Raw genomic sequence first — 18,094 nt, 5'->3', positions numbered from 1 at the left:
AGTGGGAGTGGGAGTGGGGCGGGGGCAGGGATTGTGTATAGTAGTGCTTTCATTGCTTACAGTGCTAACCTAACTGTGCCTCCTCTGAAGTAAATCCACTGAGTTCAATGGGATTTATTCCCAGCAATTTACGGGTTCCGTGGCCAGAGGAAACAGCTCTGCCCTGAAGTAAATCGCTCAGTTCAATGTTCAGTGGAGATTGCTCCTGAATGAGCATAGAATTGCACCCTTAAATAAATAATCTGATTGCCATCCTTTAATGACTAGAAATTTTATCAATAAGTATTACAGTATCAATAATAAATGTGTTAAGTCTCGTGTTAATGTGTCATGGGACTCTGGTTGTTTTCTGCTATAGTGTAACACTGCTCCCTTTCAGGATAATACAGTGGTACCTCAGGTTACATACGCTTCAGGTTACATACTTAACCCGAGGTACCACTGTACTTAATTCGTTCCGGAGGCCCGTTCTTAACCTGAAACTGTTCTTAGCTAATGGGGCCTCCTGCTGCCACTGCCGCTGCGCTGCCGGAGCACAATTTCTGTTCTCATCCTGAAGCAAAGTTCTTAACCCGAGGTACTATTTCTGGGTTAGCGGAGTCTGTAACCTGAAGTGTATGTAACCTGGAGCGTATGTAACCCGAGGTACCACTGTAATAGGGTTTACATCCAAAGATGGGTGCGCTGGATTTTATCTGTTTATTTATGTGGTATGCTATCATTCAGAGCCAAAGAACAGCCTATTGGAATATGAGTAAATATTTCTACATGTGCCTTGTGATCTTCAATAAATTGATGTGTGAGTGCTTGTAGAGTTTTGTTGAATACTATCCAGATTGAGAGAAAAGTCTCAGGACGGAACACTGTTCTAATTGAGAGAAGATTGAGGTTTACTGCGTGCTACACGCTGAGAGAGAATTTTATGAAGATGCTATATACGTGGTATTTAACACCATCAAAACTAGCAAAAATGTATAGGAACACCTCAAAATGTTGTTGGAGATGTGGAGAGGCAGAAGGCACGGTGCTACATATGTGGTGGAACTGTAGAAAAGTAAAGGAATTTTGGGAAACAGTTTACAACGAACTCAAAAAGATATTCAAGATTACCTTTGCAAAAAACAAACAAACCTGAAGCCTTCCTTTTAGGCATAACAGACATGGATATACCAAAAAAGGTGAGGAAGTGATTTCTCTATGCCACTGTGGCAGCAAGAATTCTAATAGCTAGAAACTGGAAAGGAGATGTAACACTGACTAAACTGGAGTTTGCAGAATTAGCAAAAATGATGGAAAATTAAGAGACTGGACTGAACAAACATTTATGAGGGGACGAGACATGTATACAAAGTATCTCAGAGAGCGCTGCAAAAATCTGAACTCGTTGGCAGGCCTGGAGTGACTTCTGTAGGAAAGTAGAAAATTAAGAGAACTAAGATGTATTATTATTGATAAAAATAGTGCGACAAACCAAAAAGTACTAAGGAACCATGATGGGGTGATGGGAAGTCGTCATAGAAGATATGTATTATGAAACTATTGTATCTTTCTGTAATGTGTTAAAGTGTTTTTGTTGACTGATTGTTTTCTTTTGGAATCAATAAAGCGCTCTCTCTCTCTCTCTCTCTCTCTATATATATATATATATATGAGAGATTTTCTGCAATCAAAAGAACAAAATCCACCTGGCTTTTAAATCTGCTGAAGACAGGAAAGTGAATGCACGCTGGCCTTAACCAAGTTGTAGTAACAAAGGCAGGAAAGCACAGAGTCATTCTTGGTATGTGTCAGGTATGAGCTGTGAATGCTAGCTGAGATAAGAGTCTGGGAATCCAGCCATATTTACAGAGTTTAATTGGTAGCTTCAAAGTATTTACAGGAGTTCAAAGAACGACACCATCACGATCAGTCAGTTGCCTCGAATGGCTCTTTCCCGCTTCTTCCCCCAGCAGATCCACCTCCTAAGCCCAGCCCCCCTTCTTCCTCTGCTCCGAGAGTGGCTGATTCCCAGAAATGGCCCTCCCCTCTCAGATTCATTGCCTCCCGACAGTCCGTTGTCTCCTTCCTCGTCAGAAGAAGAGCAACTGCTAATTACAGTGGTGCCTCGCAAGACGAAAAGAATCCGTTCTGTTATTCTCTTCGTCTAGCGGTTTTTTCGTCTTGCGAAGCAAGCCCATTGACAGATTAGCGGCTTTTAGCGGCTTATCGGCTGATCGGATCAGCTGATAAGCGGCTTAGCGGCTTAGAAAAAGGGGGGAAGGGGGGGGAAACCGCAGGAACTCGCAAGACATTGTCGTCTTGCTAAGCAAGCCCATAGGAAATTCGTCTAGCGAAGCACCTCCAAAACGGAAAACTCTTTCGTCTAGCGAGTTTTCCGTCTTGCGAGGCATTTGTCTTGCGGGGCACCACTGTAAAGGCACATGATCTCTGTAAGTGCCTATTCTCTCCCCCCTCTCTGCCTCCAATTCCCTGACAGTATGTCTATATTTCTATTTGTTGAATGCTGAATAATCTTATAGTCCACATACAAAAGCATCTTCTTAGCCATATACAATGTACCATACAGGTAGGCTGGTTGTATAACATTAGGGCCAAATTACATGCTACTTTTATGCATAGTTCCTAATGATTTATCATCTGGTTGTTATTACCTGTTATTATCCTCACCTCAGATCATGCTTTATATCCCTGCATTTCTCATTGTTGGTTTTTTTCCATTCTAACTCCTTAAATGTAGTTAGTTGATTCTGATTTTGAAATTTTATATGATTTTTATTGAATGTTTTTACATATGATTGTTGTAAAACACTCTGATATTTTTCATGAATACTACTGTTTTATGAAATACATAAATATTTCTATTAATTTTAAAAACTACTGTTCCTGGTTTCTGCTCTATAGTTGCTTTTGAGGTTGATGCATAGATTGCTAGATATACTAAGCTTGGAAACATCATCTAGGAATGGCACAAATCTGGAAAGGGGCTGGATGAACTGTTAGGGCAAATAATCTTTCAGTCTTGGGCCTTGGATAGTTCTCAGGAATGCGAAAGGTGAAATGCTGCAGGAGGTTGGTGAAGAAGAGGAAGAGCTCCACTTTGGACCATTGTTCTCCAGGGCAAGCATGACGACCTGTGTAAACAGGATGCATAATACTTTGAGCATGAGATCAGGAGGAAGCACAGCACAGAACCCTCCCATTCTCTCTCTGAAACTTCAGTTCTAATCAGCTCATGTTGATTTTGAGCCCCTCTGACCCATGCCTGTGCTTTTAAGGGCTTAAGTCAGTCCATATTCTCCTTGAAATGCTAAGGGGAAAAACTGTTTTAGTTGTTTGGTGTTAACTTATGTGACACTGAAAAGGGTGTGAAGACGAAAGCAGAGTGGGCAACCTGTGGCCCTTCAGATGTTCTTAAGTTCCTCTTCCCATCAGTTGCAGATAACAGGACAGCTTGCAACCTCTCCCCTTATACCTCAGCCATTCCTCTCTTGGACTTACCTAGAGAGAAAGGTAGGAAGGCCTCTCGCTTGACAAAATGCCCATCTGCATCCAGGAAGTGCTCTGGGTAGAATTCATGTGGCTTCTCCCACATTGTTTCATCCTTTAGCACAGAGGACAGATGATTAAAGATGACAGTCTCCTAAAATGGCAGAGAAACAAAGATTAGAATCCAATGCTGGCTTTATCTCATAATTCTTTTTCTGAAAATGAAATGCATTATTATATTTATTATTATTAAATGTATTATATTTATGAAATTTGTATGCCACCCTTCATCTGGGATCACAGTGCAGTTCACAACATCAAAATATATAAGAAGAACAAACCAAACCAGTAATCCGACTCTCACAAACACAGTTAAAAGGACATAGAATGTTAATTGCCCAAAGGCCTAGTTAAGGAGAAACATTTTCTCCCGGCACCTACGTATTTTTCACTCTATAAGATGCACCAGACCACAAGACGCACCTAGTTTTTGGAGGAGAAAAACAAGGGAAAAAATATTCTGAATCTCAGAAGCCAGAACAGCAAGAGGGATCGCTGCGCAGCAAAAGCAGCAATCCCTCTTGCTGTTCTGGCTTCTGTGATAGCTGTGCAGCCTGCATTCGCTCCATAAGACGCACACACATTTCCCCTTACATTGCTAGGAGGGAAAAAGTGAGTCTTATAGAGCAAAAATACGGTAAATATAATGAAGGTGCCTGGTGAGCCTCCCTAGGATGAGCATTCCACAAATAAGAAGCCACTGCAGAAAAGGCCCGTTCTTGTGTCGCCACAGTCTGGACCTCTCATGGAGTAATGTCATCACCACAAGAAATAAAATTGAGTTTTTATCTAAAGTTTGCTTGGTTTACAAGATCTAATTCTTGTACTCATGAGGTTATCGGTGGGAAAAGTTCCTGGCCATGCAGTGAAGAAAATGGATTGCTGGATTGACAGATGGCACTTCAGCTCGGTACCATCATGTCCTGACAGATGGTTGAGCCATATGATCAAGCCAGTGTTGGAGGGGGAAAGGGCCAGATCAGTGGCAGCTTGGAAACTGAACTGGAAAACCTACTTAATTTGGCTTTTCTTTAGGATGTCCCTATTTTCATCGGGGAAATGTTGGAGGGTATGGAGTCATGTGATCCCTGAGCCAAGATGAGTAACAATACAACTTTTAGAAGACATCTGAAGGCAGACCTGTATATGGAAGTTTTGAAATATTTAATGTTTTTATATATGTTGGAAGCTGCCCAGAGTGGCTGGGGCAACCCAGTCAGATGGGTGAGTTATATATAATAAAACTATTATTACTATTATTATTATTATTCCAGCTCAATTGACTTCTGCTACTGTGAGCATCAAGATCTCACACATGCTTCTTTATAAGTGATCAACCTAGTTCTGATGCAACAGCAATGATTTCCTTTTCTACAAGTGTGTTTTTCAGGGTCTGTACCTTAGGAATAATGAACTTGCCGACCTCAGTATCTCTGTGTGTTGTATATGGAGCTGCAACAGGTAAAATATCAGCACAACGTTGAATTTCATGTATCACAGCACAAGTATAAGGCAGTTTCAACTGATCTTCCATCACAGGTGATCGTACCCTGCCAATCTCTTCATCAATTTCTTCTTGGACCCTTTCTGGAAATATTAATTTAGGAGTATTAATGCATTGCATATGTATCCTAATCCTTCCAATTCTCCAAGCTGATTGTAGCATGTTGTTTTTTACGGTTTCAACAGGCTTGGACACTATGAATTTTAACGCTGAGCAGAGATTTGAACTTGAGTCTCCAACTAAAGGTCTGCTGAATATCCTCAAAATAACTCAAATATTGATTCAGTCTTTAGCAGGTGGTAGTTTTATCTGATCCTATGAAATGCTGAAAAACAGCTGAGTTGTATAGTCAGCCTAGCTTCAATTCCACCACCATTTGCTTTGAGAAAGGTGAAAGATGCAAATAGATCAATAGCAGCATACAAGATAAACCAAACAACACTGTGGGGAGCACTCTGTAAACTACTTAGAGGTTTTACTTACAATTAAGTGGTATACAAATGCTGTTAAATAAAAGGGTGGTGTTCAGCTGGGAACAGGAGATGGACCTGACAGTAAGCAGGTGGGCAGAGATGGAGAGTAGACTAAGCCAGAAAACCTGGCATGGAAAGACATTTTAAGCTCTCTGCCTTGCTTACTGGGCTCTGGGAAACTCCTGTGTGAGCTGTACAGGCCTTTGTAAGATCTTGCAAGATCTGAAACAGAGATCCTGTGCCAGCTTGGAAGATAAGATTTCTCATGTGGCGGTAGTTACCGGAAGGTTGTTCTGACTATAAGCAATTTCAGCTTTACATGCTACCAACCCAAAACTTATCCCTCATAAAAGACATGATCCTGCTGTATTAAGCAAAACAGCTTTGTTTTCCAAGTGCTTGGGTTCCAGTTGCTTTGCTTCTACTTTGGTTCATTTTATCATTGCTGTTATTATTTATATACTGATTTCTTAAGCCACTCCTCCTCCTGATTATTTTTGAATCACTTATTTTTGAATCAGATATAAAGCAACTGCACAGGCCATGTAGCTAATTCAGCTCATTCTGCTGGACTGTCATCTAGCCTTCAAAAAGACAGATATCTCACAGGGTCTTGCATTTCCTCCAATACTGATCACTTACTCTGAACCTCAGGGTGATCGACCATGTTCAACAGTCCCCAGAGCAAGGTGGAAGAAACTGTGTCAGTACCAGCCCCAAACAAGTCAAAAATGATATTGATAAGGTTTCGTTCATTAAAACTGTTTTCTGGTTTCCCTTTAGCCTGAAGGAAATGGAACAAGTTGGTCACTCATGTGGAAAAAGCACAATATTATGTCATGTTTGTGAGAGAATAGTGTGTACTAATGATCTTTGCCCTTGTTATCAATAGTCTGCAAGATATGTATCAGACCAAAGTGAAGTGAATAGAGAAAAAGCTGCTCGGTTCCTTGAGAAACAGTGGGAAACTAGACATTTCCAAAAACTAGACATGGCTGTTGAAAAACATGGCAGCCCCCACCCTGAAGTAACATCTAAGACAACCTAGCTGTTGTTTTGGCATAATTACAACCTAGCTGTTGTTTTTGGCATAATTACACTTCCCACCCCACCCTCCAGTTCCAGAGAAACAACTGCTTAACATCTGCCAAGAGGCCTCATAACTGCATGCGCAAAGACAAGCTTGATTCCTGAGGCCACATATGCCTTTGTGCATGCATGGCTCAGCACCCATTACTAAAAGTCTCTTGGAAAATTAGACCTGATTTGTGCAGGGCTGAATGTCCCACTACATACTGAATTCCATCTTCGGTTGTTTGGTGGCAAGCAACACCAGCGCAAGGTCTGAGGGGGCTCTTGGTGAAGTGCCCTTGACTCCCCCTGAGCACCACTCTTGCTGACCCTGCTGGAAAGTGTGCTGGGTCCAGGGGTGCCAACTTGAATAAAATATGGGGGGGGGGGACAATTAAGCCCCACCCTGCATAATTGATTTCAAGACACAGCAAGTGCAGACACCAAGGGCTGGGTTAGGATATCACTCTATCTGTGTGCAAGTCCTGAAAAAGCCCCAGCAGAGAACTCCAAACTGGTGCATGTAGTATCTGTGGGGCTTGTGTATGGCCACTACACAAGCTGAGGCAGCACATGTAGTAGGGATTGTTGGAATCAGTCGCTGCCAACCTGCCAGCCTCCACATGTCTTGAGGGCTGTTGGAAACTGCACTCCAAAATATCTGGAGGGTGGCAAGTGGGTGAAAGTTGAGTGCAGAGAAAGTGAAGCTCCTCCAGCCATGCAGATGGGCAGAAAGAGAGTGAAGGAGCCCAAAACTGTTTGCAGGTGGAAATGCGACAGAGTGAAGAGAAACTTCTAGAAGTCATTTGTGGAAACTGAGGGTACAGCCGTTATGCTTTGTGAGGTTTGCTCTCAACTGAAGGAGTATCTGTTGGCTTCCGGTACGTTCTGCTTCTATATTTGTAAATAAAGCAAACATCACAGGTACTTCAACACTCCAGTGCTCTCAAATTCAAAAGGAAACTATGCCTTACTACTCTGCCCTGAGAACTCACCTCTCAGAAGCAGAAAAAAAACTTTGAAAGCCTAAATGTTTGAACCATTTAATGGCCGCAGACCATTGCTCTGAATCATGCAGCACTGAGATGTGGACTCCAGGGGAAAGAAGGGAGGGCTCTATAATTTTCCTTCCTCCTCACAGACGTTTTCTTCCTCTGCTTTCTTACAAAGGAGGGGAGGTGTCTTGCAGTTGTACTGGCATAGTCTAGGTGGCACAAATTCTAAACAAAAGTAATCAATCCCAAGGCAGACGCTACAAAAGAAGCCCCAGAGGTTCTGAGTCCATAAATGTCTCCCCACCTTATCCATCTCATCCAGAAATGCATCAATCAAATCTCTTGGAAAGGTGGGATCTCTGGTTTTCTTATGTTCATTCACAATCTCTCTTAGGGTAGTGCTAACTTCTTCATAGCGTTTCTGCAGTTCACGATGAGGTCCAGGAAAACAGGAAAACCAGGATCCCGCAACAAGAAGCTGGTGTAGCAGAAATCACAAAAGGAAGAGACATCCCGTTTTCAGATACAGATGACATTTCTTAGATATTTCACTTGAAGGGAAATTGCATTCTAGTAGGAAGTTCCCAACTAGCTACTTCTTCACGCTTATGTGGAGATTCTTTCCCCCGGCTTCATTCCTATTCCTCCCCCAATTCCTGCATTTGGTACATTTAAGGACTCTTGTTTGTTCCTATAGTTCACAATATAATGCCCTCTCCTTAGCCATAATTGGGAGGGGGATGTTAGGATATACAAGGGTCTCTGGTGATAATTTCAATAGGCAGGCAGGCTAACATAGGAAGGAGAAGGCAGTTCCTTCAAATATCCTATTCCCAAAACCTAAAGGGCTTCCAAGGTCAAGGTAGTGGAAGAAGTGCTTCACATTCCCCTGATGCAGAACTTTCTAGTGGAGTCAATCTCAGCGTGTCTGGGTGATGAACACTGAAAGGGAGCCCCAGTTGCAAATGAACAGTTGGGAGCTCCCTTAAGCTGTTGATTGTTCATTTGTAGCTACATGATATAATAATAATAATAATAATAATAATAATAATAATAATAATAATAATAATAATTTATTATTTATACCCCGCCCATCTGGCTGGGTTTCCCCAGCCACTCTGGGCGGCTTCCAAAAGAATATTAAAATACTATGATACATCAAACATTAAAAGCTTCCCTAAACAGGGCTGCCTTCAGATGTTTTCTAAAAGTTTGGTAGTTGTTGTTCTCTCTGACATCTGGTGGGAGGGCATTCCACAGGGAGGGCGCCACTACCGAGAAGGCCCTCTGCCTGGTTCCCTGTAACTTGGCTTCTCGCAGGGAGGGAACCGCCAGAAGGCCCTCGGTGCTGGACCTCAGTGTCCGGGTAGAACGATGGAGGTGGAGACGCTCCTTCAGGTATACTGGACCGAGGCCGTTTAGGGTATCACATAAAACACCAGGTGGCAGGCAGGTAGCAATGGCCTCATGGGCCAATTTGGGTCACATGCTAGGCGGAATTAGGTTGATGGGCTGGAGCGTTCTCCGCATCTGTCAAAATACTCGTGGATGCTACTTTCTCCTATTTTATGTAATCTGATATGTTTATTATTTTGTTTATTATCATTTTGACATCCTCCTTTTGTTTATGCTTATTAGTAACATATTGGCAATTTTTTTAAATTAAAGGAATTGTTGTCTTTCTAATTTTCTTTTTAAAGTTGTATTATAGAAGGGTTTATTTTGCCTCTAATATTTTTCAAAAACCACCTTTGACTTTGATTGCTTATGTTCATGTTTTAATCTTCCTGTATTTGTCTTTAGCTAGTGTTCTTCCCCTATCCCGTTTTCCCCTCAAGAATTCCAGGTTTTAGAGATATTTTGAAGGGCAGTCAAGGATGTGGTACCACACAAAACACACAGGCACAAGTCCTGCCCCTTTCTATGTTGACCCATCAAACCCCAAATTGCTGTTTCCTTTTAATACCCAGACAAACGTATGACGGCACCTGGGGCAAATTTCTGGTTACTTCCTTCAAGATCTCCTGAAGCGGATGCATTATTTTCAGGAATTTCTCATCACTGTATTCAAAGCGGCCACCAAATGTTAGGGTGCAGATTATATTACTAACAGTCCTGTAGATGAGGATTTGTGGATCAAAAGGAGAACCTTGATGGGATGTAAGAACAATGAACAGATTAGAGGTATGTCATCATATATTGCCCATTTTTCATTCTAAAGCCATTGTTTAGGCTGACCTTCTCCAATGTGGCGTCCTCCAAGTATATTTGGCTTCAACGCCTATCAGACCCAATCAGCACTGCCAATGGTCAGAAAGGATGGAAGTTGTGCAGCAGTTTTTGGAGTGCAGTTTTTGGAGGTTGATGTGGAAGTCTAAACAATAAAGAAAGCCTTCTGCCAGTGGTTCCCTGCAAGCACAGTCCCAAGCGCGAATAAGTTACTTTTCCATAATGTAATCCTATATGGCTAGGGACTGGGTGTGAGCAGAGCCAATTGTGTGGGTCTTTCCTATGGAACTGGCAGTTCCTATATTGTTGCACCATTCACAAAGCACAGAAAAGTTCCATTAAATATACAAATTAACAAAGATAAAAAGATCCAAAAGGTGTGGCAATCACATGCTACCAAGAACTACTTATTCACCCATCAAAAAAAAAATTAATTCCTGAGATCCTTTCCCACATAACACAGTTGAACAGCTGTATACCTCACAGCATCTAATCACCCCCACATTCCACCAATCCTTTCTCATAGCAGCCAGAACTGAGGAGGTCCTAAAGGAGAACTAACCATGTTGCTGTCAATACTGGCACATGGAAAAGAATTTGAAGTTCCCCAGATTCAATGGAAGAAGGACCTGACCAGTTTTGCATGGCAGGCGGGGAAAGCCCAGAATTAAATATAAAATCCTTACTGATGACAAAAAGGGGGGAGGCTTTTCGCTACCAGACTTGAAGTTGTATTATGAGGCGGCTTACCTAATATGGTTGAAGGAAGGGATTGAATTGAAAAACACAGGAATCCTGGACCTAGAAGAACATGATCTAAGGAATGGCTGACATAGCTAGCTATACTATGGCAAAACAAAAGCACACAAGGACTTTTTCAACCATGTAATAAGAAATCTGTATAATGTATGAAGGAGATACAGAGATCTCCTGGAAAGAAAAACACCTCTGTGGATATCACCGACAGAAGCAGTGGCTGTCAAGAAGATGAATATGGAAGACAAATGAGGAACCTATAGAGATCTGGTGACCATCGAAGAAGACGAAGTAGGACTTAAAGGAAGAGAAGAAACTTCAGAATTTGTGAGTGACTGGTTTCAATACTTTCAAATTAACAAACTATTTAAAACAAACAACCTATTCCTCTAAGCGACACCAGTGGCAAGGATAGCATACATGAAAATGTGAAAAGAAAAGGCAAGACTGACAAAAGATTAGTGGCTGTTTAAACTAAGAATTTATAGAATCAGCCAATATGACAGCTATAATAAGAAATATGGATAAGAAAATAATAATAATAATAATAATAATAATAATAATAATAAGAAGAAGAAGAAGAAGAAGAAGACGACGACGACGACGACGAAGAAGAAGAAGAAGAAGAAGAAGAAGAAGAAGAAGAAGAAGAAGAATTGAGTGGGAATTACTAGAAACATATTTTTAAAAGAGTGGAATAATGTTAAATATACAAGCAGGGATAGATTTATGAACATCAGCAAAAAAGGGTAAAAGGAGATACAGTGGTACCTCGGGTTACAGATGCTTCAGGTTATATACGCTTCAGGTTACAGACTCGACTAACCCAGAAATAGTAGCTCGGGTTAAGAACTTTGCTTCAGGATGAGAACAGAAATCGTGCTCTGGCGGCACGGCAGCAGCGGGAGGCCCCATTAGCTAAAGTGGTGCTTCAGGTTAAGAACAGTTTCAGGTTAAGAACGGACCTCCGGAATGAATTAAGTTCTTAACCCGAGGTACCACTGTACAGTATATAAAAAAGGGAGGAAAATATAAACCAAGGAGTTGCAGCAAAACCAAATGGAAATTTAGGATGTCAAGGAAAGATAGGCTGGGAAGTCCTCTTATGATAGGAAATAACTAGAGATGTTTCATGGCTGTAATAGATAATTACCATTGTATTAGATGTTGTATTAGAGGCTCAAAAGAGCTGATGGTGGGGGGGGGGGACTAGAATAGCACAGTGAAAGAAATGAATGTTTGTAATGGAAAATGCAAAAATGAAGGCAAAAAAAGACATTCAATTTTATCATTTGTTTCTTGAATTGATATTATAGCTGTGTATCAAACTACACCTGTCACCCAGCTTACCAATCCCAGGAAGTTTGTGTTTCACCAGCAACTGCATTGCCAAGTGTCAATGGAACCATGGCATTTTTATGTATCTCTCTCTGTTCTTCTTGAATTTTCTTTTTGTCTGACCTTAATTCCCTCCCACCACTGTGTGTTTATATTGTCTGCTCATTTAGGTTTGCACTCAGTACATCCCAGAAAGAGGAGACTAATCCTTGAAGGCATATGCCATAATAAATTTTGCATTCTTTATAGTGCTGCAAAATTATTAGTCATCATCTTACATGCTTCAAAAATGAAATATGAGAAGATATTGAGATGGGAATGAGCTTTATAGAATCCTCTTAGCGTTTTTGCATCAAATGAGATCCCACAGCAGGAATAATGTCCCCAACAATGAGATGTACCTTCTTTGGATTTGAACTCAGAGCACAAGTATCCAGCTTCTTCAGACACTCTTTCTTCAAGCGTTGGCTTCCCCTTGCGAAAGTTCTTGAGGAGAGAGACAAAGAATCGCCTCTGCTCCCTCCAGCCATTGTCGCATGTTGCTATTACTATTCCTGAGGTTTGTAAAATAAAATAAATACGCATATAAGGTAAAATAATATATTATTTAAAATAAATATTAATTTACCGTATTTTTCGCCCCATAGGACGCACCGACCCATAGGACGCATCAAGTTTTTTGGGGGGAAATAAAGAAAAAAAAATTATTTCCCCCCCAGGCGCTTGTGGGGCAGGCAGCGGGGAGAAGCGCTCTTCTCTCCCCCGCCGCCCGCCTTACGGTCAGGTCCGGGGACAGCAGGGAGACGCAGCGCGTCTCCCTGCTGTCCCCAGAGTGGTGGGGCAGGCAGCGGGAAGAAGCGCTCTTCTCCCCCCCGCCCGCCTTGCGATCAGGTCCGGGGACAGCAGGGAGACGCAGCGCGTCTCCCTGCTGTCCCAGGAGTGGTGGGGCAGGCAGCGGGGAGAAGCGCTCTTCTCCCCGCCGTCAGCCTCCAAACCACTTCGGGAGACAGCAGGATGGTGGCGTTCCGCCTCCCTCTGTCCCCCGACCTTGTGGGGCTGGCGCTGGGGCTCTCCTGAAGCCTGGAGAGCGAGAGGGGTCGGTGCGCACCAACCCCTCTCGCTCTCCAGGCTTCAGTGAAAGCCTGCATTCAGCCCATAAGACGCACCCACATTTCCCCTTCATTTTTGGAGGGGAAAAAGTGCGTCTTATAAGGCGAAAAATACGGTATATATTATGTAGAATAGGTTCATGGCAGAACTAGTTAATTCTTTGCATTTGTTATTGTTTGTTGTTGTTTTTAAAAATGAAGACTAGTAGTGTTCGCATTAGATTGCTGGCCCATTCTTCTGGCCTTGGCAGTCCATAGACAACGGCAGAGACTGAACAACATCTGCTGCCTGCCATCTTGTGCTGACAGCCAGCCAGCAAGTAGTAGCTGTCCTGCTCACTTGTATGATTAACTTGCAAATAAATCTTCAAACGCTTCTTTTTTAAAAAAAAAATAATTGTTATTAACTGGCCAATCACATCAAATTAAATCACATCATATAAATTCCAAATTACAAAGCCAAATTTTTAAATTTTGTTGGGGGAACCCATACTTCAAGATCCAAAGGGGGATTCAGATCATCTTCTTATTACTGCGTTAATGTCCAAATCAGTCCCAATCAGTCCAAACAAAGTTCATAATTTTATCCAGTCTTATCTTGGTGTTTCCACATCATATCTTATTCATTTAATTTCTCTTTTTCCTTTACGATCTCTTCTGTTGGTCTCCTTAAGCCAATAGCAAGTATAATAATTCTGTGTGGATTTCCCGTTCCTCCACTAAGTCCAGATGGTTTCCATATATCTCCTTCGTAGATAACATCGCTCTTTCCATCGTAAATTTTGGCATTTGTCGCTCTTAAGTCCCACCGAGGAGTTGATCCACGATATGTAAACAACTCTATTTCTCTCTTTCTTCTCCCAGACCCAAGAGCTCCAACAATGCCTCCCAAAATGGCGACGGCATTTTTAACTGCGTCATTCCAAAACTCTTAGCTTTCCAGCTTCATCTTGAAACATTGCTTTGGATCGAAAGTTTATCTCCACACAGCCTTAAATCCACAGCTTACGTCCTTAGTTTCTGACTCATTAGGGGGGGGGGATTCTTGTTAAATCACATAAAAAAGGAAGGCAGGTTTTCTCCCCCCTCCCCCATTTGTCATACCGTATCTTGACGTATCTTCTCATATTTTATTCTTGTCTTGTTATCAGAGATCTCTTCTGTCAGCAGTCTTTACTCCCCTTTTTCCTTGAAGCATGTGCAATTAATCTCGTCCAAATTGTTTCTTTTAAAGATCATTGCAACTAGCGGCGCGAATCAGGGACGGCGTCCAGGAGAGCCGAAAATCCCACAGGAGGGCTTTGTGCCTAGTGCCCCCACCCCCACAAATTTGGGGGTGGTATAGGGCACAGCAGGCAAGGGCCGTCCCCCCCCAATCCTGGGGGGGGGGGGTTAGGGAGGCTAATTACCCCCATCATAGCCTCCAAATTACCTCGTGTGGGTCGGAGAGATGTTATTGTCAGCCATCTTCCGATGCGCCACCTAGTGGCCCCCAAAATCTTCAAACGCTTCTAGTCCACCTTCCTGTCCCTACCTCTGTTAGTTGTTTACAGCTGACTGAAAGAAGAACGAACTCCTCAAAAATCTCCCTGACACGTCACATGAATATGTAGCTTCTCCCAGGCAATGGAGTCTTTCATTTACAACCTGAAGTGCCATCCTGGCCCACTTGCAGGCCTGCTCACTTGCTGCTTGTTTCTCCTACTCTCCTGATTCTTTTCTTCCATCATTTTAATGGGAAGGGCAAGTGGGACAACAGAATTAGCACACTGGTGTACTTCTCTGCTGTTTCTAGATCTCTTGAAAGTGTGTTCCATCCTCTCCAAATTCTCCCTTCTTCAGCTACTTTGGGATGTGAGGGGAGATGGGTCACAATCCTACTGCATATTCAATCCATCAGGGTATCAGCTATACTCACCTCCACAATTCTTTCCACGGTTTATTAGATTCAGCAGTGGAACTGCTGCTCGGTCAACAAAGTTCTCAGGGTTTTGTCCCAGGGCCTCCTTTATCGTCTTGAACCCACTCAGGATGACCATATTTCTCCATCCACACTGCAGAAATATGACTGGTCCAAACTTTTTTTCCAGCTTTAATCAATAGGAAGGAAAGGGAGAAAATTATCCAGGAGGAAAGGACAATAAAAGTAGGGAAGGCATAATGTTGCAGCAAAATATATATGGGAAATTCCAGAAAGCACAGACATATTTCAGGCTTGAGGTGTTTAATCAAAAATGTTTAATCATTTCCCCAGAATATATATACAGAAAGACTAGTTTTCCCAGTTGGGGGGGGGGGGGAGAGAGAGAGAGAGAGAGAGAGAGAGAGAGAGAGAGAGAGAGGGAGAGCAAAAATGAACATTTCAATGAGAATTAGAGATACCGAATTACAAAACCATTTAGCACAAGCTGATGTATTTCCCAAACTTGGGACAAACAAAATGACTCCAGCATGTCCCAATTATTTGTCAAACTTGGTCACCCCCAAATTTAGAAAGGCATTTACGCAAGGCAAATTCATTGTATTGCCATCCGCACTATTGGAAGGCAGATACAAAAAGATTCCCCATGGGAAAATCCAAAAAGCACAAACTAATTACAAGCTTGAAATGTTTCAGAAAAATATTCATTGCCCCAGAATATGTTGTTGTGAGTTTGTTGGGGGCGGCCAGATCCCCCTAAATTCTTTAATGTAGTAAATGTTACAATTTAGCCAATTATTTTGAGTATTAAGGGAAGATTTCAAAGCAGTCAAAAAATACAGGTTATACTGTACTAATTTTCCTGTGGCAGCAGCAACAGCAGTGCTAGCAAAGCCCTTCCCTTCCATCTCTGCCCTCTTTGCATTGCTCTGGGCAGGGAGGAGGTGGAGAGCCTCACTTGGTGGCTTGGAGGCGGCAGGGGTGGTCAGACACTGGGGTTGCTGTTGTGCATGCTACAGACTGCTTCCTTTTGGCTGAGGAGGAGTGAAAATGCATCATTTTCACTTGGGGGACTTTTAAAAATGGTTCATAAAAAGACCAATGTAACAACGCAATGCCAAACTTAAAGGAAAGTTCTCCTTACTACCGTAATCCCAATTCTCTCAGACTAAAGCCACCACTGTAATGGTATTAGTGTCCTGGGCAGGCCATTGAACATTGGTAGCAGGGCTGTGTCAAAATTTAAGTGTGTGTGTGTGTGTGTGTGTTTGCCAATCTGCATCAATTAATGAGAACAAAAACTGTAGCGGAATATTGTGCAATATTATGGAGGGGGTCGGGATTCTAGTACAGCCACTACCTGCCCTGTAGCCTTAGGCTGAAGAACAGGTAATAACTAGCTGGCTAACTAATTAAATAATACTAAGAGCTTGGCTAATGCAATCATTCAGTAACATGCAGTGTCCTCAGAGATGGTGCAGCCAGTACTTACATCTTGAACAGTTTTATGTGGGTTCTTTACATCTAGCAGTAGCAAGTTCCCAATGAAAGGCAGAGGGGTGGGTCCTGGTGGCCAGCGGCTGCTTCTCTTCCTCCGCTTGACGTAATCAAGCAGCAGAGCAAGTAGTAGGAGAGACAAGGCCAGAGCTGGGAGGTTGTTGTGGCAGCAGGAGAGTTGGCTCCCCAGCCAGGAGATGGAAGCCGCGATCCCAGCCATTCCCTCCGCTTTCTCTCTCCCCAACTCTTGCTCAGCAGACTGGCGGTGTTCTTGCCTCTGCTGGTTTCTCTAATTCTCATTTGTTCTCTTTTATTTATTCTCTGCTTTGAATCACTGTAGGAACATGATGTGCCACTATTAATAGGGTTATCTTAAAAGGTATGCAAGGGCTTTAATACTGTAAATGAGCAATTACACAAGGATTGAAAGTCCAGTGTACAAGTGAAAAGTTCAGCTAATCGAATTGAACCTTCGTAGATCAAATAAGGAAGGCCTTCACATGATAGCAAGTTGAATTTAGGTAAGTCATTGAACCTAGTAGAGAATCCTCTGGTGAGGGTTATACAGCTCTGATAGATGGTTTGGAAAACGATCACTTTCAGAGAGATATGGAATACAAGGATGGTCTTGGATTCTGGTCAAGGATAAGAGGTACATGGATCAACCACCTTCCACTATGTGCCCAGCTGAGTGCGTGAGCCCCTCCTTTTCAGTTTTCCTTTCTGCCGTGCTCCAATAGGCAGTACTTCAATGGAGTTCTGCCGTCTTTTATAATGGCATTTTTGGCATCCACCAAACTTTTATTTGACTATTTCTTCTTTATTATTATTATTAATGAATTTTCCATTAATACATTCTATATCTTTATTTGTCTCATAACTCGCAACTTCCCCATCAGTCCCTCCGTGGCCTCTGATTTATTCCTTATTATGCTGCATATCCTCTTACACCACCCATTATCAACCTACCCATTATCCTATTTGCTGCTTACAGCACTCACATGGTCATTCCTACTTGAAAGTTTATACCTCTTTAGATACTCTCCAGTGTTTCCACTACTTCCTTATCTTTGTCTCTTCTTGATATCTTATTTTTGCTATCATAGCTAGCTCCACATACTCTATTTAAACTGCCACTCTTCTTTTGCTGGGGTTTCTTTCTCTTTCCATATTTGTGCATATATGATTCCTGCAGTGGTGGTTGCATAGAGGAAGAGACAAAGTACCTTCTGGGGAATTTCACCATTCGTTATTCTTAATAGGAAGGCCTCTGTTGTTGTTTTTTTGGGGGGGTAATCCTTAAAATATTTTTAGTTCTATGTAAATCATTTCCCATAAGTTTTGGCCTGCTTACACAACCACCATGTGTGAAAGAAGGTGCCCTCTATCGTTTGGCATTTTCAGCATAATTTGGATCCTTTTAAAAAACATATTTTAAGAGTTTGCTTGGAGTCAAATACCATCTATACATCTATAGATTTTCCTTTAGTGTGTAGCAGGCAGAGAAGTTCATTGTTATACATAGTAAAGGTAAAGGGTCCCCTGACCATTAGGTCCAGTCGTGGCCGACTCTGGGGTTGCGGCGCTCATCTCACTTTATTGGCCAAGGGAGCCAGCGTACAGCTTCCGGGTCATGTGGCCAGCATGACTAAGCC

At 42.3% G+C, this 18,094-nt stretch overlaps 1 protein-coding gene across 1 annotated transcript; it reads right to left on the bottom strand.

Annotated features, from left to right (window-relative positions):
- Positions 1–1,837: 1,837 nt before the first annotated feature.
- On the bottom strand, positions 1,838–17,246 carry LOC308595420 (cytochrome P450 2D14-like). The gene is made up of 10 exons (XM_081209542.1): positions 16,435–17,246; positions 14,940–15,111; positions 12,314–12,466; positions 9,578–9,738; positions 7,894–8,067; positions 6,166–6,307; positions 4,946–5,133; positions 3,499–3,640; positions 2,407–3,131; positions 1,838–2,087 (listed from the first exon to the last, which is right to left on the bottom strand). The coding sequence occupies exons 1-9, from the start codon at positions 16,657–16,659 to the stop codon at positions 2,953–2,955; spliced, it is 1,536 nt and encodes a 511-aa protein (XP_081065668.1). The 5' UTR covers positions 16,660–17,246; the 3' UTR covers positions 1,838–2,087; positions 2,407–2,952.
- Positions 17,247–18,094: the final 848 nt, after the last annotated feature.

Source organism: Podarcis bocagei, assembly GCF_964188305.1.
Source record: "Podarcis bocagei genome assembly, chromosome: 10".
NCBI lineage: Eukaryota > Metazoa > Chordata > Lepidosauria > Squamata > Lacertidae > Podarcis > Podarcis bocagei.
Note: the sequence above shows the minus strand (reverse complement) of the source record. Positions and strands in the feature narration are given on the sequence as shown.